General features: G+C 45.4%; 2 protein-coding genes and 1 long non-coding RNA gene across 5 annotated transcripts in view; 2 read left to right on the top strand and 1 right to left on the bottom strand.

Moving 5' to 3' along the window:
- The first annotated feature begins 515 nt into the window (after positions 1-515).
- On the top strand, positions 516-18,201 carry LOC115137009 (tubulin-specific chaperone cofactor E-like protein). 2 transcript variants are annotated; one of them, XM_029672980.2, is made up of 10 exons: positions 516-587; positions 7,627-7,742; positions 8,672-8,736; positions 11,517-11,690; positions 11,880-12,019; positions 12,215-12,396; positions 12,677-12,933; positions 13,181-13,307; positions 14,062-14,178; positions 14,439-18,201. In XM_029672980.2, exons 2-10 carry the CDS (start codon positions 7,738-7,740, stop codon positions 14,821-14,823), a joined length of 1,452 nt encoding a protein of 483 aa, XP_029528840.2. In that variant the 5' UTR covers positions 516-587; positions 7,627-7,737; the 3' UTR covers positions 14,824-18,201. The 2 variants fall into 2 exon arrangements, with proteins under 2 accessions (XP_029528840.2, XP_029528841.2); XM_029672981.2 differs by lacking the exons at positions 516-587; positions 7,627-7,742 and having other exon boundaries at positions 11,453-11,690.
- Positions 1,620-10,493, bottom strand: LOC135573989 (uncharacterized). Its single transcript, XR_010465087.1, has 2 exons — positions 10,232-10,493; positions 1,620-2,403 (listed from the first exon to the last, which is right to left on the bottom strand). It is a non-coding gene; the product is annotated as an uncharacterized LOC135573989 (long non-coding RNA).
- A 211-nt stretch (positions 18,202-18,412) lies between the features above and the next one.
- LOC115137008 (ubiquitin carboxyl-terminal hydrolase 2-like) overlaps positions 18,413-19,896 on the top strand; it is a 43,995-nt gene continuing 42,511 nt past the window's right edge. The window contains exon 1 of one of the 2 annotated variants that reach the window (XM_029672976.2): positions 18,413-18,942. The gene's annotated coding sequence lies outside the window, so the exon portion shown is untranslated. The remainder of the gene's footprint in view (positions 18,943-19,896) is intronic. The other variant, XM_029672974.2, reaches the window with a different exon arrangement.

The raw sequence follows: 19,896 nt of genomic DNA, 5'->3' as shown, positions 1-19,896 counted from the left end.
ATTTACTATGTTACGTCTAGTATGAAACTAGGCTGGGATGTTCAGTACAGATGGCGCCAGTACAGTGACAGTAGAGACAGCGCCTCTTCGGATCGAACCAAAACAACAAGCTTCTCTACCAGGAGAGTGCGGTGCAGGACAGGGCAAGAAGGTGATTGCCAGTCAGGGGAATTTTAGTGACACTTGTCATGAACAAGTGAATGTACTAGCTTTTGCCCAGTCAAAGTCATCCAACTTAATTCATAATTTGTATTTGTATACAACAGCAGGAAGAGAAAGAAGTATATCCCTGAACACATTTGAGCAGAGATAGATGCAACATATTTCGTCAGCAAACTGATTGTCAAGCCTTTCCATCATTACCAGTGTTAAATCTAGTCAGCTATAGTAGCATTACCTGACTGTAAATGGGTTATTATTACCAATTATGTATTCAAAGACATGTAGTATACTGTTCAAAGCTGCGCATCCACGATCTAAGGAAAATATCCAGACGTTTCATTAAGTCACGTCATTTCCGGGATGAGAGGGGGGGCAATGACAGCTGGATCAACAACAAGACATTTACACAGAGTAGGTCAATAAAGGTGAGTTTGGAAATGCGAAAATATTACATGTATGTCTTTTGCTTTTGGATTATATCTAGTTAATGCAATCGTATTATGACAATAGTATTTGTGTCATGTTGATGCATTGTCTTTACATTTGGTCATTCAATGATGCTGAGTGTGGAGTCTGGACCAGTCTGACCATTCGTAGAGGAGAAGATGCAATGTAACGTTTTGGTTAGCTGATCTAGTTTGCTAATCGTACTAGTGTAATCGTAATAAATTGTCATATTGCAAACCACTGATCCTGCAGATAACTAGCAGGTGAACGCTACAGTCAAATTGTACAGAATGATTATGTGTAACGTTTATGAAATAACGTTGTAATCATCCTCGACGTTTATCCTAGCTATAAAATACGTTTCACGCTTGACATCTTTATTTTCTAACGTAGCGTTTTCCGTTCACGGTTCTTGTTTCGTGTTCTTTTTCGTGCTCGAGTCCATCTGCACGTAATTGTCCCTGATATGATTGGCATATAATTAGCTAGCTCTCTGCAGTACTCATTATGTACATTTGCTGTACTGTAGTACTAGCTAGTATATAAAATAATTAATTTGAGCAAAAAATTAGCTAGATAGCTATTCTCACAGAATGAGTGACAGGTATTTGGCATGGATTGCACAAACATAATGTTTGGCTTGACAATGACAGAAATGTAATTGGCAATAGCACAAACAGATCTGAGACCAGACTAACTATTCTCCCAACCTATTTTATGACCATAGCTTTTTAACAGAGGTTCAGATATGTAATTTGGTCCTTCTATTCCCTCTATTCTGAAGCTAACAGTACCATATTATGGACAGTTTATGTGCCACTTGATATTCATCAGAGCCAAGCTATTCATAAAACATGATCAAATGTCAGTGACATCACCTAGGCCAGGTTTCCCAACTGGCTGGTCATTTTATTTGGCCCCTCAATTTTTCTGTGATTCAAGTCCTGTTTCACAAAATGTCCAACAATTTTTTTCAATGTTGGACATAAAAGACTGAAAGTACCAGCAAATCAGCCCAGAGTGATTTTAATTTTGTAAATCTGTTCCAAAGTATTGCCAGGCATAATAGAGAGATACAGCATGTGATTGTATGCAAGGTTTGAAACGATTATGTTTTAGTTGTGACGCACTTAGGCGTAGTGGGTGTGGAGTCAGGCGCAGAAGGTACAGAACAATGCTTTAATCTCCGGCACAGAGAAAATAGTACACGCCAATACAGGGCGCACATAAACGACCGGCCCAAAACCAGGACCTAACCAGTCCAGAGAAAAACAAAACTGGGGTAACCAGGTGTAAGACAGGTGTAAACAGGTGTAAGACAGGTGTAACCAGGTGTAAGACAGGTGTAACCAGGTGTAAGACAGGTGTAAGTAAACAGGTGTAAGACAGGTGTAAGACAGGTGTAAGACAGGTGTAACCAGGTGTAAGACAGGTGTAACCAGGTGTAAACAGGTGTAAGACAGGTGTAAGACAAAACCAACAGAAAAGGGATGTAAACTGGCTAACATAGTGTCGTGACAGTACCCCCCCCCCTGAGAGGAGCCGCGCGCCGACACCGGCCTCGAGGGCGACCCGGAGGGCGAGGCACAGGGTGATCCGGATGGAGGCGATGGAAATCCCTCAACAGTGACGGATCCAAGATGTCCCCCACCGGTACCCAGCACCTCTCCTCCGGATCGTACCCCTCCCAGTCCACGAGGTACTGCAGGTCCCTCACTCCACCCCTCGATGTCCAGAGAGGGTGGAGGGACCTCCGGCACCTCACCTTCCTGCAGGGGACCAGCTACCACCGGCCTGAGGAGAGACATGAAACGAGGGGTTAATACGATAATAGGAAGGGAGTTGTAATCGATAACACACCTCGTTCATCCTCCTCAGGACATTGAAGGGCCCCACACACTGCGGCCCCAGCTTCCAGCAGGGAAAGCGGAGGGGCAGGTTTCGGGTCGAGAGCCAGACCCTGTCCCCCGGTGCGAACATGGGGGCCTCACTGCGGTGGCGGTCAGCGCTCCTCTTCTGTCATCCACCAGCTTGCTTGAGGGATTCCTGGACGGCCCTCCAGGTCTTCTTAGAGCGCTGCACCCATTCTTCCACCGCAGGAGCCTTGGTCTGACTCTGATGCCATGGTGCTAGGACCGGCTGGTAGCCGGTCCTAGCACCATGGAATGGTGACACGTTCGTGCAGGAGTGGCGGAGTGAGTTCTGGGCCAAGTCCGCCCATGGGACATACCTCGCCCATTCTCCTGGTCGGTCCTGGCAATACGACCGCAGAAACCTACCCACCTCCTGGTTCACTCTCTCCACCTGCCCATTACTCTCGGGGTGATATCCAGAGGTCAAGCTGACCGAGACCCCCAGACGCTCCATAAACGCTCTCCACACGCGGGATGTGAACTGGGGACCCCGATCAGAGACGATGTCCTCCAGCACCTCGTAGTGCCGGAAGAAGTGGGTAAATAGGGCCTCCGCAGTCTGTAGGGCCGTAGGGAGACCGGGCAACGGGAGTGGACGGCAGGACTTAGAAAACCGAACCACAACAACCAGGATCGTGGTGTTCCCCTGAGACGGGGAAGATCGGTAAGGAAGTCCACTGACAGGTGAGACCATGGCCGTTGTGGAATGGGGAGGGTCTGTAACTTCCCTCTAGGCAGGTGCCTAGGAGCCTTACTCTGAGCACACACCGAACAGGAAGAGACATAGAACCTCACGTCCCTAACTAAGGTGGGCCACCAGTACTTCCCCCTAAGACCCTGCGCTGTCCTTGCCACACCAGGATGACCCGAAGAGGGTAGTGTGTGAGCCCACCGAATCAATTGATCACGAACACCAAGAGGAACGTACTTACGACCTGTAGGACACTGTGGAGGCGCAGGTTCCAACCGTAATGCCGGCTCAATGTCCGTGTCCACCTCCCATACCACCAGTGCCACCAGTTTAGAAGCTGGAAGGATGGAAGTAGAATCGATGGGTCGATCCTCCGTGTCATAGAGACGGGACAGCGCGTCGGCCTTCGTGTTCAGGGAACCTGGTCTGTACGAGATCGTAAACCTAAATCTGGTGAAAAACATAGCCCACCTTGCCTGACGCGGATTCAGTGTCCTCGCTGACGGATATTCTCCAGATTACGGTGGTCAGTCCAGATGAGGAAAGGGTGCTTAGCCCCCTCAAGCCAGTGTCTCCACACCTTCAGGGCCTTTACCACAGCTAACAACTCCCGGTCCCCCACATCATAGTTTCGCTCCCCCGGACCGAGCTTCTTCGAAAAGAAAGCGCAGGGGCGGAGCTTCGGTGGTGTACCTGAGCGCTGTGATAGCACGGCTCCAACCCCAGCGTCGGACGCATCCACCTCCACTATGAATGCTTAAGTGTGGTCCGGGTGCGCCAACACGGGAGCATCAGTGAACAGCGCCTTCAACCGACTGAAGGCTCTGTCCGCCTCTGCCGACCACCGTAAACGCGCCGGCCCCCACTTCAGCAGTGAGGTAATGGGAGCCACCACCTGGCCAAAACCCCGGATAAACCTCCTGTAGTAATTGGCAAACCCTAAGAACCGCTGCACCTCCTTTACCGTGGTTGGAGTCGGCCAATTACGCATGGCCCTAACGCGGTCACACTCCATCACCACCCCCGAGGTGGAAATGCGATAACCCAAAAGGAGACGGCTCGTTTGGAGAACACACACTTCTCAGCCTTAACGTATAGGTCATGCTCCAGCAGTCGACCAAGCACCTTGCTCACCAGAGACACACACACGGCGCGTGTGGCGGAATTGATCAGGATATCATCGATATATACCACCACGCCCTGCCCGTGCAGGTCCCTGAGAATCTCGTCTACAAAGGATTAAAAGACGGCTGGAGCATTCTTTAACCCATACGTCATGACAAGGTACTCACAATGGCCAGATGTGGTACTAAACGCGTTTTTCCACTCACCTCCCTCCCGAATACGCACCAGATTATACTTCTGAGGTCCAGTTTCGTGAAAAAACGTGCTCCGTGAAATGATTCCACCGCCGTAGCGATGAGAGGTAGCGGGTAACTAAACCCCACTGGGATGGGATTGAGACCTCGATAATCAATGCATGGATGCAGACCGCCCTCCTTTTTTCACAAAAAAAGAAACTCGAGGAGACGGGTGACGTGGAGGGCCGAATGTTCCCCTGTCCCAGAGATTGGGTGACATATGTCTCCATAGCCAACGTCTCCTCATGTGACAATGGGTACACGTGACTCCTGGGAAGCACAGCGTTTACCTGGAGGTTTATCGCACAATCCCCCTGTCGATGAGGTGGTAATTTGGTCGCCCTCTTCTTACAGAAGGCGATCAGCATACTCAGAGGGAATGCGCACAGTGGAAACCTGGTCTGGACTCTCCACCGACGTGGCACTGATGGAAACTCCCATACACCTACCTGAACACTCCTCTGACCACCCCTGGAGAGCCCCCTGTTTCCACAAAATCCTGGGATTGTGACTGGCCAGCCAGGGAATCCCCAGCACCACTGGAAACGCAGGTGAATCGATAAGGAACTATGATCCCTGCGTTACCATGTCCAGTGGAACCGTGGCCTCCCTGACCAGCCCTGACCCTAACGGTCGGCTATCTAAGGAGTGCACGGGGAAGGGAGGATCTATCGGCACCAGCGGAATCCCCAGCTTACGGGCGAGTCCGCGATCCATAAAGTTCCCAGCTGCGCCTGAATCGACTAGCGCCTTATGCTGGAGAGAGGGAGAAAATTAAAGAAAAAAAATCAATACAAACATGGGTGAGTTTGATGCTGACTCACCTGGGGTGACCGAGAAGTGTTCTGCCTGCCCTCTCGACTCCCAGACGGGCTCCTCCAGCACCGTTCGGAAATGTGTCCTTTCCGACCACAGCTGGTGCAGGAGGAGCCTCCTCGATGCGGCCCCCCCTAACTCCATAGGTATGGGAGCGGGAGGGCCAGGAGGTGGAACTGACAGGACCCTTTCTGAACGCCCGCGGGCAGCTAGCAGATTGTCCAGCCGGATTGACATGTTTATGAGTCCTGCGCGCTCCTCGTCTCCTGCCTAAGGTGGAAGAGCCGCTCACCGGGTGAACTCTGGATAGTGATCCCTCGCCGAGTCTGGATCATTCCAAACAGCGTTGGCCCACTCCAGGGCTTGGCCCGTCAGGCAGGAGACGAGTACGTTCACACTCTCCTCGCCCGAGGGAGTCTGCCTCATGGTAGCCAGGTACAACTCGAGCTGGAGTAAAAAACCCTGGCACCCAGCTGCCGCTCCATTGTACTCCCTCGGAGGCGCAAGACGTAGTGCGCTGGAGCCGGGCGCCGCCGGAGGAGTGGGTTGACTCGTCGGAGGAGCTGGAGGTGAGGTGGGGAGACCACTCCTCTCCCATTGGTCCATTCGCTCCATCATCTGCTCCATCGCCGACCCAATTTGATGGAGGATGGACGTATGATGGAGGACACGCTCCTCCATCGATGGAAGGGGGGTGGCCGCTGCTCCTGCTGACTCCATTCGATGGTGCGGGCTTCTGTGACGCACTTAGGCGTAGTGGGTGCGGAGTCAGGCGCAGAAGGTACAGAACAATGCTTTAATCTCCAGCACAGAGAAAATAGTACACGCCAATACAGGGCGCACATAAACGACCGGCCCAAAACCAGGACCTAACCAGTCCAGAGAAAAACAAAACTGAAACGCACTACCACACACAAACACAGAGGGGAAAATAAGCCCGCACAAAGAGCAGGCGGGCTTTACCGGCTTAAATAGCCCAACTAAAAACCTAAACAAGAAACAGGTGTAACCAATAAGACAAAACCAATAGAAAAATAGACCGGTGACAACGACCACCGCGCAAACAGGAAGAGGAGCCACCTTCGGTGGGAGTCGTGACATTAGTCAAATATTATATCTGTTTGTGATTGTTTCTGTCAATTTGCAGTCTACAAATTATTTATAATGATGTTCCGGTCCCCTGACCATCTGCCCAATAACAAATCGGCCCGCGGCAGAGTCTAGTTGATGATCCCTGAACTAGGCTATTGTAACGGTTTTCTTTAGGTGAAGTAGAGGCGGACCAAAATGCAGCGTGGTTGTTATTCATTGTACTTTAATAAAGAAACTGTAAACGAATAAACTAACAACACAACAAACGTGTGAAAACCTAAACCAGTCCTATCTAGTACAAAACACAGAGACAGGAACAATCACCCACAAAACCCAAAACAAAACAGGCTACCTAAATATGGTTCCCAATCAGAGACAATGACTAACACCTGCCTCTGATTGAGAACCATATCAGGCCAAACATAGAAATAGACAAACCAGACACACAACATAGAATGCCCACCCAGCTCACGTCCTGACCAACACTAAAACAAGGAAAACACATACGAACGATGGTCAGAACGTGACAGTTATAGCCTACTCAAACTAATATAGTTAGTAAGCCTAGGCCAGTTTACCATCTGAATTCCTTTTCATGCAGATATTTATTTGACCTGCTCCTCAAAGTGATGCTTTAACAAGTCAACAATGCATATATATTTATGTAGATTTCTTTAATGTAATTTGAATATCATGCCTAACTGCATATGGTGTCACGCCCTGACCTTAGTATTCTTTGTTTTCTTTATTGTTTTGGTTCGGTCAGGGTGTGACATGGGTGATGTATGTGTTTTTGTACTGTCTAGGGGTTTTGTAGGTTTATGGGGTCGTTTACTATCTAGGTGTTTATGTATGTCTATGGTTTCCTAGATTGGTTCTCAATTAGAGTCAGCTGTTTTTCGTTGTCTCTAATTGGGAACCATATTTAGGCAGCCATCTTCTTTGGGTATTTCGTGGGTTATTGTCTATGTGATGTTGCATGTTTGCACTCAGTTTTGATAGTGGTCACGGTCGTCTTGTTATTTTGTTTGTTTAGTGTACTTCGTGTTTTTTCGTCTTTCATTAAAAAATATGTATTCACATCACGCTGCGCTTTGGTCTCCTCACTACGACAATCGTGACATATGGTTTGTTTTGATTCCAGTGTCTACTCTCACGTGGTGCCTGCGTGTCCCTCCTGTTCACCTAGCAGCCCCTCGCTGGAGAGAAGTCTGGAGGAGGGCTCAGCCTCTCTTCCCCTGCCCAGCCAGCCACTATGGAGTAAGCATTGAGACCGATAGAGATATCATCTTTATAAATGTCCCATTATGGCGTCTGTGTGCGCACAGGCAGCGCCATCACAGAGATCAAGGAGCCAGATGTTTCATCAGCTGTATCAATCAAATATGGGTGAGGACAGGAAGCCTAGTGGTCGGCAGTGGGAGAGCATGGACCGAGATGGAACCGGGCCGACATTCTGCTGATTTTCTCATTGAAGAAATGCCCAATCTCAATACAGTTTAAAGTTCACCTAAACTAGAATCTGTTGTGAACAGAGTGCACTAAGCTTTGTAGACTTGACCCTTTGATTAAAAAAATGGCATTGTTTACAAGGAGTGCAATGGCAAATTGAGTTATTGCACAGTGTTCAAAGGAGGTGTTCCCTAATGGAAATATGCAAATACATGATTGAATGCGTCAATAGGATCTCTCTAGCGCGTGCTTGGCTCTGCCCACCTCCTTGCTTGTTCTGCCCACTATGCTTAATTTGCTCCCATTGGAAATTTGATTTTGGGTTAGTTATAAATATCTTTGGTTCCATTGAGGCATCTCTATTTTGAAGTAGTCCATTTTGGCAAAAAAACTGAAAGGGTGCATACTGCCACCTAGAGTGTGTTTTGAATGAACAGGTTTTGGAATTAAGGATTTACTGCCGCCTACTGGAATGTTTGCTCACAAGTATAATCCCGATGACCTGGATACAATCATGTGATCCTTCCTTAACCCATATGAAGTCCCACCCAGTTGACTACTTTAAAATGGTGTAAGCACTCAATGGCACTGTCCATGCCAAAACAGGTTTATCCATCTAGAGTCAAACTATGGGAGTAAGAGAGATTTGTACTTCCTTTTATACTAATTTTACTTGCAAGTCCGTCCCACCAGCACATGACTGGTCCTTAATTCCAAAAACTGTGTTCCTCTGACAGGCCTTCTCTGCAGAAACCCACAATGAGCTGTGATAGTGGACTGGTGGAGAGGAACATTGCTGGAGGTAAGACACTTAGCCTACAGAGCACACTTGTTCCTGTATTGTCATTGTACTTTATACTACCTATTGTTTTCCTCACACTCATGTATGTTAAGATCATCATTTTAATCATAGTCAATAGCCTAGTAATAACAACGTGTTAGTTTTGTACAATGTTAAGTATATTATGGATACTGTAATCTATCATTTCCTTTTATAGTTGTTGTAATATAACAGATATATAGGAAAATTCCACTGTTTAAGAACACGTCATCATAGGGAATATTTCTATAGCATTTCATTGCCGTTCTCTTGTAATTATCAACATGACACTGTGGAACATAAAACATTTACACGCAGTGACGACCATGAACACGGACTTAGAAACAATGAGTATACAACAGGAGTTGAAATAAATAAGCAAAAGTGGGAAAGTGTTTACTGTGACCTACACCTGCCGGTGAAGTACTTTAATTTGATACTATAACTTTCATTTCAGTAAAACCTCAACATTATTTATGTAGCCAGCAGCAGATGGTTTATCTCAGGGCAACCTGAGAGGCGTTCAAAAATGTGTTTTGTTTTTTTCACAGTTGAATATCGTTCTTTTTGTCTTTTTTGTTGTCGAAATTTCACCACTTGACAACCTCATTCATCATCTCCAGCACCACCCCGTTATCAACATATTTGAAAATGACGTTTTTTATGTTTTGTAGTCAAACACTACTGACATTTGCCTGGTCATAGTTGTTTAAAATCACATGATGCACACCAGATGATGTCATCAGTGTTTCCGGATTATGTCAAACTTTGCCTGCTCAGTTGGTTAAACATGAAATATTATGGCCAAAGAGCAGACGTCTATCCACTTTTTCAATTAATACATTTTTGGTCTCATAAAAAGAGAATCACCGGGAGAGGCCTACCCTTTCCTCAGGCGTTCAGAGGGCTTTAAAGTTTAAATGGCAAAGTCTCACTGCGTTTTACTGATAAGGACTTTAGGACAGACGACTCCCTCTGTCACTCCCTTCTTTAGTATTATCACTGAGGCTCCTTTTCCCTCTTAAAGGGAAATACATATTGAAATACCAATAATTATGCTCTGTCTGTTTTGTGTCCAAGGCATTGATATCAAGGTTTAACTGCCTTGTTCAGGGCCAGAATGACAGATTTTTACCTTGTCAACTCAGGGATTCTATCCAGCAACCTTTTCGGTTACTGGCCCAACACTCTAACCACTAGGCTACCTGCCACCCCATCTAGTTGATCTAATCTGTTAACATGCCTGATTGAAATACTGAAAATGGAATGTGTCGTATGTGACTAGCATACTTTTCAGTGAAGACTGGTATGTATTGTAAAGTGCATTCGGAAAGTATAGAAACCGCTATTCTTAAATGCATTATCATTTTTTTTCGTCATCAATCTACACACAATACCCCATAATGACAAAGCGAAAACAGGTTTTTAGAAATGTTTGAAAATATTTAAATATAAAACATATAAAAAACAGAAATACCTTATATTACATAAGTATTCAGACCCTTTGCTACGGGACTTGAAATTGAGCTCAGGTGCATCCTGTTTCCATTGATCATCCTTGAGATGTTTCTACAACTTGATTGGAGTCCACCTGTGGTAAATTCAATTGATTGAACATGATTTGGAAAGGCACACACCTGTCTATATAAGGTCCCACAGCTGACAGTGCATGTCAGAACAAAAACCAAGCCATGAGGTCGAAGGAATTGTCCGTAGAGCTCTGAGACAGGATTGTGTCGAGTGGCCAGACGGAAGCCACTCCTCAGTAAAAGGCACATGACAGCCCACTTGGAGTTTGGCACCTAACTCTCAGACCATGAGAAACAAGATTCTCGGGCCTGATGAAACCAAGATTGAACTATTTGGCCTGAATGCCAAGTGTCATGTTTGGAGGAGACCTTGCACCATTCCTACGGTGAAGCATGGTGGTGGCATCATCATGCTGTGGGGATGTTTTTCAGTGGCAGGGACTGGGAGACTAGGGAAAGATGAACGATGAGCAAAGTACAGAGTTCCTTAATGAAAACCTGCTCCAGGGCACTCAGGACCTCAGACTGGGGTGAAGATTCACCTTCCAACAGGACAACGACCCTAAGCACAAAGCCAAGACAGTGCATGGGTGGCTTCTGAACAAGTCTTTGAATGTCCTTGAGTGGCCCCGCCAGAGCCCGGACTTGAACCAGATCAAAAATCTCTGGAGAGACCTGAAAATAGCTGTGCAGCGATGCTCCCCATCCAACCTGACAGAGCTTGAGAGGATCTGCAGAGAAGAATGGGAGAAACTCCCCAAATACAGGTGTGCCAACCTTGTAGTATGATACCCAAGAAGACTCGAGGCTGTAATCACTGCCGAAGGTGCTTCAACAAAGTACTCAGTAAAGGGTCTAACTACTTATGTAAATGTGATATTTTAGTTTTGAATTTTTAATATAATACAATGTCTAAACCTGTTTTTGCTTTGTCATTATGGGGTATTGTGTGTATATTGATGAAAAACAACAATTCAATTAATTTTAGAATAAGGCTATAACGTAACAAAATGTGGAAAAAGTCAAGGGGTCTGAATACTTTCCGAATGCACTGTATGACCATAACTGTTTAGAAGGGGAAACGGGTCAGGCTAATGTCAGTGATGGCCGAGCCCCTCCGAGGGATTGGATGTGGGCGTGAAGGTGAATGACTTCCACTATTGTCTCAGCCAGCTGACCCTGCCAAGCTAACCTCTATGAGTGTTTGGCTCTTTTACCACTTCGGCGACCCAGCCGACCCAGAGGGGATGTGGGACAGTGGGGCCGTGGATCCACCCGAGGAGGAGGGCCGCACCTTCATGCAGGTTCTCAGCGAGAAGTACAGCCCGGAGAACTTCCCGTACCGCCGAGGGCCCGGCATGGGCGTGGTGGTAGTGCCAACTCTCCCACAAGGCTCACCCATGAAAGGTGAGGTCTTCGATATGATCCATCCACAGTTTTACCCATTTGAACCCTGTTTTAAAAATGCCATTGGCATCCCTGAGTAGGTTCCTTCCTCTTCAGCAGCTCAGTTAGGATGATGATGAGGATTTTGATGATTGAGCGGTGGTATAGATAGGCCTGGTTTCCTCAAGTTATTCTGCTCTCTCTCTCCAGATCGTTTGAACCTTCCCAGTGTGCTCGTCCTGGCTGGCTGTGGAATCAGCCATGCGGGAGAGCAGAGAGAGATCGCAGCCTTCTGTGCCCACGTGATGGAGCTTGACTTGTCCCACAACAAGCTCCAGGACTGGCATGAGGTGGGTAGGCTCAACTAGGGTACTCTGCCAAGATGGGAAACATTGAGCACAAGAATTGGGTACATTTTATAGTAACTTTGTACAAGAATTCCTCTACCAGTATGCAATCTCACCCATATCCTTGTAGCTATTTACATGAATGCATGAATCATTATATTGAGGATGTCACACTAAGTTTGAAGCCACTCCTTTCAGATCAGTAAGATTGTGTCAAACATCCCCAACCTGGACTTCCTCAACCTGAGCTCCAACCCGCTAAGTGAGGTTGTCTTGGAGCCTAGCGGTGCTAAGGCCTTTGCCCGAGTCCGACGCCTGGTCCTCAACAACACTCAAGTGTCCTGGAACACGGTGCTCGTACTAACACGGGAGATGCCTGAGTAAGATAAACCTTGATGCTACATTGCTATTGAACACCTTTAAAAAAAAATCAAAGGCAACTTCTGATTGTTCACTTCTCAAGAGAGAGAAATGTTTTCCCAAGCCAGTGAGAGGGATTTTGTGTCCTTCTCGAGTATTGTGGATTGGAGAGAGTAGTGAGTGGTCATCTGTTATGAGGTCCAGGTTTCAGGCAGCTAACAGTACATTACAGTAGAAGCATTAAGAAAAGTTAATGGTCTCTATACTGAACCTTGTGTTGCTCCCTGCCCTGCCCGCCAGGCTGGAAGAGCTGTTCCTGTGCCTTAATGAGTACACCACCGTGTCAGCCTCTACTGTGCCCTGCCCCACACTGCGCCTACTGCACATCACTGACAACAACCTGCAGGACTGGGCCGAGGTGCGCAAGATTGGCCCCATGTTCCCCGGCTTGGCAACTCTGGTCATGTCCAACTGCAACCTGAGCTCCATTCAGGACTCAGAAGAAATGTTGCGACGCCTCTTCCCCAACCTACGCAGCATCAATCTGCACAACTCAGGTATCAACCAGAGCCTTCACTGGAAACTGTCCTTGGACTCCTTTCAGTTCTTGAGATTGATATTTGAAGTTTACCCAACATCCTGATCGCTAACACCCCTCTACTTTCTCTGTGGTATCTAGCTAGCTAGTGTCAGAGCCGGGGCACAAATGTAAAGACCATTCTGTTTGACTGTTTATGGAAATGTGTTTTAATAAGGTGTATGCGTGTGGGTGTGTGGTCACCTATGCGTCTCTGTGTGTGCCAGCTCTTAACCGATGGGAGGACATAGAGAAGCTGAACCAGTTTCCTAAACTGGAAGATGTGAGGCTGCAGGGGATTCCCTTACTGCAGACCTATACCAACACAGAGCGTCGGAGCCTCATGGTATCACAGTAAGTTTCTCTGGGAGCTACTGGGTGAGTGAGGCAACCACACAGACCTCAACACACAAATAGTGGAAAGATCTCATTTTTATCTGAGTACGGTTACATGCACACAGTAATGTGAGAATTGTGGAATGTCAGATGAATATAATAGTTTGAATAATAATGTTTACATACTTTACTGGAAATAACAATTTCCCTAACAACCCTGTTTCCATGGACACATCTGAAATCAGGCTGCCTGATGGGACTCTGATAAGTGCAGAACATCGCCAATCGAAATAAACATTCTACCACAGCAACCATGTTGTTTTTGGGAAGCAATTCTCATCCAAAGGTCGGACATGTACATTTTGTATGTGAAAACGACTTCTAAGACGGATACGTTAATTTGTTCCGAACTCACCTCACTCGCTCTGATGCGGGAGACTCACTCTGCTGGTGCTAGCACGTGTGCAGATCAAAGACGCCGCTGGAACGCCAATTAAGTTGTTTATATGTCCTAATAATTAGAAAGATTATTCAGAAAAACAGGTGTATTTATCGGTGTATGCTTACTTCGATTTTGTCCTTGAGCCAATTATGCTAAACAGACTAAGGTGTTTACATGACTATTGCCTACTGCCATAATCAGTTTAATATCAAATTGTTCCTCTGCATGTAAACGTACTCACTGTGACATTGCGTTAACATACACACACACAATACTGCAACAGTGCCATATATCTCTAGATAGTGAAAAGCTCACCCTTTATCCTCGCAGCCTGCCCTCTGTATCTTCGCTCAATGGCAGTGTGGTGACGGATGGGGAGAGAGAGGACTCCGAGAGGTTCTTCATCCGTTACCATGTCGACTACCCAGAGGAGGAGCTACCATACAGGTATACCACACTATGCTACTCCTTTAACTGATCCAATGAGACTGCATATATCCATTCAATAGAATTTGGCACGTACTTTACTGGCTTAATTGTAGTATCAGGTGCCTATTAAAATGTGCACATTCAAAATAAAGTCTTCATGTTCGTTAAAAATGACTGTAACCTCACCTAACCGTAATGTTAAATAACTTTGTCTAGATGACTGTGGTATATTTAGTATGATTATGTGTTTCTAAACCCGTCTATACCTGCCGTTCTAGGTACCACTGCCTGGTGACCAAATACGGGAAGCTGGAACCCTTGGCTGAGATCGACCTTCGACCCCGCTGCCACGCCAAGGTGGAGGTGCACTGCGAGGACAAGGTGGCGGAGGTGAGTATCCGCCTGGACCAGACTGTGGCCGAGCTGAAGAAACAGCTGAGGACAGTCGTGCAGCTGTCGGCCAATCAGATGCGTCTTTACTACATCGACAAGGAGTGTGTCTTTGGGCCAGAGGAGATGAAGTACCACACCAGAGCCCTCCACTCCTACAGTATTCAGGACGGGGACGAACTCCTGGTGGTGCCTAAAGCTGGCCGGGGGACTACCACCACTGCCAAACCACTATCAAACCTTAACTCCAAAACCTTAACTCCCCCACCATAGAAATAGAATTACTAGAACGGTCCACCTATCAGGGCACATTGATTTGAAGGGGGCGCAGTTCTAGTAATTACATTTCTATGCTCATACCCTTCCCCATCCTAATCTTGTCTGAAGAGCTCCCTGCACCCCTCCTTTCGCCCGTCCTATGTTCTACATTCAGTGTGGGACACACTATCAGGAATAACAGCGACTCTGACTCTGATTCTGACTGGCTTTGTTGTGTTTCACCTCACTGCACCACACATGCACACGCACACCAACTAATCACAACAAATGTGTCTTGTATGCTGCCCTCTAAAGGTGTGCATATTCTGTGTGACTGAGTCCCCTCTTCGTATTGGTGTAGCACCTCTGCCCTTGACTCCTAAAAGGTATTATCTTCAGGGGAGGAGCACAGGAGATATTGCAGAGTACAACCAGTGTATCTTTTATCTTTAAAACAATCAATCTCCCCTTTGCATACCCTGTGGTATGCAGAGAATGTTGATTAAAGGATATGGTATACTGCTGTGCCACAGACTCTGTTTTGAGTGTACTAGGGTGACTGTACTGTAGCTAATGGAAGTCTTCATTGCGCTGTGTCATTCCACTTCCTCACAAGACCAGGCCATAGTTTTTGATGGGTTATTCTAAGTTAGGTTTAGTTATTCTAAGTAGTGTTCAGTGAGATTAGTATTTTTGGAGGATACTTCTTATTCAAACTCAAACCACCTTGAGTTTTCAAATTGGCTTTCTTTGGCCAGTTGTACCGTAGTGTTTTTAGGCTATTGATGCCTCTGGCTGAAAAAAATGGATGTATCATAGTGCTGCATGACAATGTCCTTTGCGAAGTATGTTTTTATGTAGTGTGTGTTCAGTTTTTTTGCATTTGTGTGGATCCTTCCACTGTCGGGGACCGTCAGTACATGTTAGGTCTAGGTTACGTTTGAACACCTATTGACACGTTTGCTTCTGTGCCAGAGCCACAGTATTTTAGGTCTATTGCAGACAGAGGCTTTGTGTGTTCACCAAAGATTTGTATGAACTCTTGTGTACTATTCATTGCATTGTTGACGCATTTTCCTTGCGTGTAGAGGCTCATGCTTGGTGTTATTTTTGTCATCGCGAGGGCGAAGGTCACTAGGTCAGTAGCTGGGACAGTAGAACTAAGGCATTGCTTGGTACTTCACAGCTGAGGGGCACCGCCACTTTAAATCCCAATTTCCAGGCTGCTTGTTTCCCTGGAATTTACAGAATTTGTTAGCTTTATGTCATTGTCTGATTTGGAAGACAGTAAAGTATTGGAAGATGCACTTAGCAGAGTTAGACCTCTCAAAAGATTGAACGTTAGACCATAGCAATATATTTTATACTGCTTGTTGTATTTATTTTGACATTGCATAGTAATACGCAGTAAGGGTCCATTAGGCCTAATCTTTTTATGTGGCCTAGACCGCTTCCCTTGGTTAGTGAACCCATGCTTTAATGGAGTCAGCATGCACTGGCAGGCACACTTAATGCACGAATGTTACGACTGAGAGGGGCACTGTGTAAAGGGATAAAGATGTAATCAAATATAAAGGAATAAAACATTCATTTGAATCTGGAGTCGTGGCTCCATGTACATTTAGATAATGCCATAGGCCTAGATGTAATGGCTTCCCATGGTTTCTGAAGTATCATTTTAGTGTAGGCAGTAGGCACCACTGCTTAGTGTGATAATTGAGAGTGGCACAGTATAGTAATTTAAAGGAAATTGAATCCGCTATTGGCTAATGGCACGCGACAGTCATCTGAGCCTGTAACCATTGCTTCCTGGTGGTGCAGTTCTTACTGTAATGTTTTTGTTTCACTTTCATCAGCTTTGCACATTGCACATTTGAAGGATTCTGAATCAAGTTATCAACTTAAATCTGCTAGAGTTTGACATGTTTGAAGTGCAAAAATGTGTAATACATTTTGATGGATTTATTTTTGTGTGATGTGCTTTCCCTAGTAGTGTCAGCACACACTTAATTGGTGCACTAGTTACGTTCAGGATCGGTATGTTTTAGTGTGAAGGATCTGTCTTTGATCTATTCCATGTCACCACCTCACTCTTGTCTGGCTTTAATAGCCAATGCTTTAGAATTCATTCATGTGTTATTTGCTCCGGAGTAGTAAAAATATTTATCATTGTTGTGGGTCAGTGCCTATCCTGAACTGCAAATTATTTATAAAGCCATTATGCAGGTCCACAATAATCAGGTACAGTACATATATCTCCTGCTGTTGTGTTGTGGGTATGAAACCTTCTGCTTATTCAACCTAACCCAGTGTATTCTCATCATTGTGTCAAATGTGGGAAGAAGAAAGGAATACTTAAAGTAATGTACCACTTACTGTTTTATTGAAGGGAATGGGTTTATGTGTGGCAAAATAATCAGAACATTTCAGCCATTACAGGCTAGGTAAACTGGGCAGCTAGCTACATTGAAATTAGCGTGATGCTAAACACCTGATATATGTGTGTTGCATGAGTTCAACCAGTATAGAGACTGTTTTCTGATTGTCTGCCTCCTGGATGTAACAGTGCTGTACAAATGTGCTTACTACAGTACATGCAAATGTTTAGAAAAGGTATATCTGTGTGGCATAAATATAAGTATGGAACATGGATCATTCAATGATGGCTTTATGAGTTTACATGATCGAATGCAACTCGAATGGTAAATGAGCAGACGGATGTAATTCCTCTGAACTCCATATTACTTACCTGTGTAGAGAAAGATGCATACAAAAAATAAACCGTAGTGTTCTTTCTACAGTGCAGCATTCAATTATTCTACTGTTGCTTTGATTGTGAGATGTTGGAAGACATAGACAAGATCAATGCAGTCATTGCTATCAGCCTCCGTTTTGTAAGGCTGGTTTATTATGAAGCTGTCTGTGGTATTGTTTCCAGTCCCCCGTTGTTTTATTTTCCATTGCATTGTGGGAAGTTACAAAACAAATGGCCCCATTTCAGCACAAATACGTTGCAACACTATACATCCAAATCAATGTGGCACATTTTTTTTTAGGGCATGGGACTTATAGAGGTGCTGCTATAATAATGTTAAAGATTATGCTGGCTTCTAAACCATTATTTTCATAAGAGGCAGGGCAGGTGATAAAACATTCAATGACACAGATTGTAGATGTATGATTTGTATTATGTGAATTATCTGTGCCCCCCTGCTGAATTACAAAAAAAGACAATTGGTCGCTGCAGTGTGAGCAACTAGAATGCAAATAACTAAATTATTCTCATCAGCGTTGGTAGCTGTGGAACAAACTAAAGGAATTGTAACCAAGGGACACACGTGCACCTTTTAATTTAACTCATTGACTCTTGCATTAAACACGTATTAAATATTGTATGGTGTTGGGTGTGTGAATTATGTGGTATTACTGAATTCCAAATCAAACATTTTGAAGTGTCAACCACTATCTTTAGCCATGACATATATGAAAATGTCTGCGTGGTTATGTGACCAGATGGATTGTGGGAAAGCTTTGTTGTGACGTAACAGGCACTCATGACACCACTGCCCTCTTCCGGAATTGTCGTTTTTCTAACTTGATTATTTTCCCCAGACGTGTGTGGTCATGGCCACAAACAGCAACAAAAAAAAGGAAAGGCAAGCGACGGGAGTCAGAGTCTAGAACTCAACGGGACGCAAGGGGAGTTGTGATAAATATACAATTGTTTGCAACCAGTTGTGTGAGCAATGTCAGATCATATGTGAGTGTGTGGATCTGAATCAGTGTGGGGGGTCTGCTTGCTGTTTACGTCCGTCACTAAGGTGAACGTGTGGGAGGCGGTCCTCTGGTTTTACGTTCGTGGACAAGAATAAACCAATCCACGGCAGCTATTTGCTGAACCAACGTCACAGTTAAAGAGAAACGTCCGTTACTTGGTCAGCTAAAAAAAACTATTGAAAACGCAAAGGCAGTGATGGCGAAAAGTATCTAGCTATTTTAATCTGTCAAATGTTATCGGTTCAGCATACCGATATTCAAAACTGTGGTCTAACGACGCCGATAGACTAGCTAGAAGCCACTTTGGGGACGCTCTGCCAGCGGGACTGACAGTAGACGGGATGATCTCGGACTGGGGTGAGTGAATAATGCAGTGGCCAGTAGCTGCAGGCAAACCTTGATCAGATGCTTTGATGCCGCTCGGATAGTTTATCTAAAACGTGTATGCTTCATATGTGTATGCTTCATCTCTTAATATGAATGCATCTAAGCTAAAACCGGTGGTCTTGAGTCGCATTCAGGTGCTTAGCTATAAAAATTAAAAAAACTCTGCCCCCCCCCTTTTTTTTTAATACACGGCCGCGCTCTGACTAGTTCGCGTGCACGCTCTGCTAACAAGTTAGCCTAGCTAGCCCACTTGCCTGCCATGGGAGTGGTGCGAGGTTCCAACCAACTGCTGCAGTATATCATTTTGGGGAGCTGCTAGCTCCTAGTGTATTAACCGTTAGTACTTCATCCACTGCAAATGCACAACCATGAATCGAGATCATTCATGAATTGCTATAGAAGCTTAAAACAACTTCTGGCTGACTTTGTAGTTCGGTGTCATAGAGACTTGCTCTCATTGAATTTGGCGCTGACAGTAGCTGGCTGTAATGTCACTGCTTCCTCGCCCCCGTACACCCACGCCCATCCCTGCACTAGAAGTAGCTGTCAGCTCAGGGTTTCAGTTTTCATCACTTTCAACTATCCATTATGTGATATGCATTTCAAACCAGACTATGTAATATTGCAGGTGAACTACCCCCCATTTTAAAAATAGGCCTAACACAATTTATGACAAAAGCTGCCTGTTTGTATCCAAATGGTGTCATACACCCATTATAATATAAGTATAATTTATATTTTTAATATAAAACTAGCCATGGTTAGTAGATATAAACGATATTTTCATTAGTCTTTTTCCACTTTTGGATGACATTTATGGGGACATTTCACTGACTACCATTCCGTGTAGGTTTACAATGAAAACACCTTTAGATAACAGAGAGAGCACATCCCGGTGGTTGCTGCTGGCCTACATTGCATGGC

The sequence above is a fragment of the Oncorhynchus nerka genome, linkage group LG11, assembly GCF_034236695.1.
Source record: "Oncorhynchus nerka isolate Pitt River linkage group LG11, Oner_Uvic_2.0, whole genome shotgun sequence".
NCBI lineage: Eukaryota > Metazoa > Chordata > Actinopteri > Salmoniformes > Salmonidae > Oncorhynchus > Oncorhynchus nerka.
This window is presented reverse-complemented; position numbering and strand designations above follow the sequence as displayed.

Coding starts and splice junctions, on each gene's coding strand:
- LOC115137009 (XM_029672980.2), top strand. Junction 12,934..13,180: donor CATCAATCTGCACAACTCAG/GTATCAACCAGA, acceptor TGTGTGTGCCAG/CTCTTAACCGATGGGAGGAC. Junction 14,179..14,438: donor GAGGAGGAGCTACCATACAG/GTATACCACACT, acceptor CTGCCGTTCTAG/GTACCACTGCCTGGTGACCA.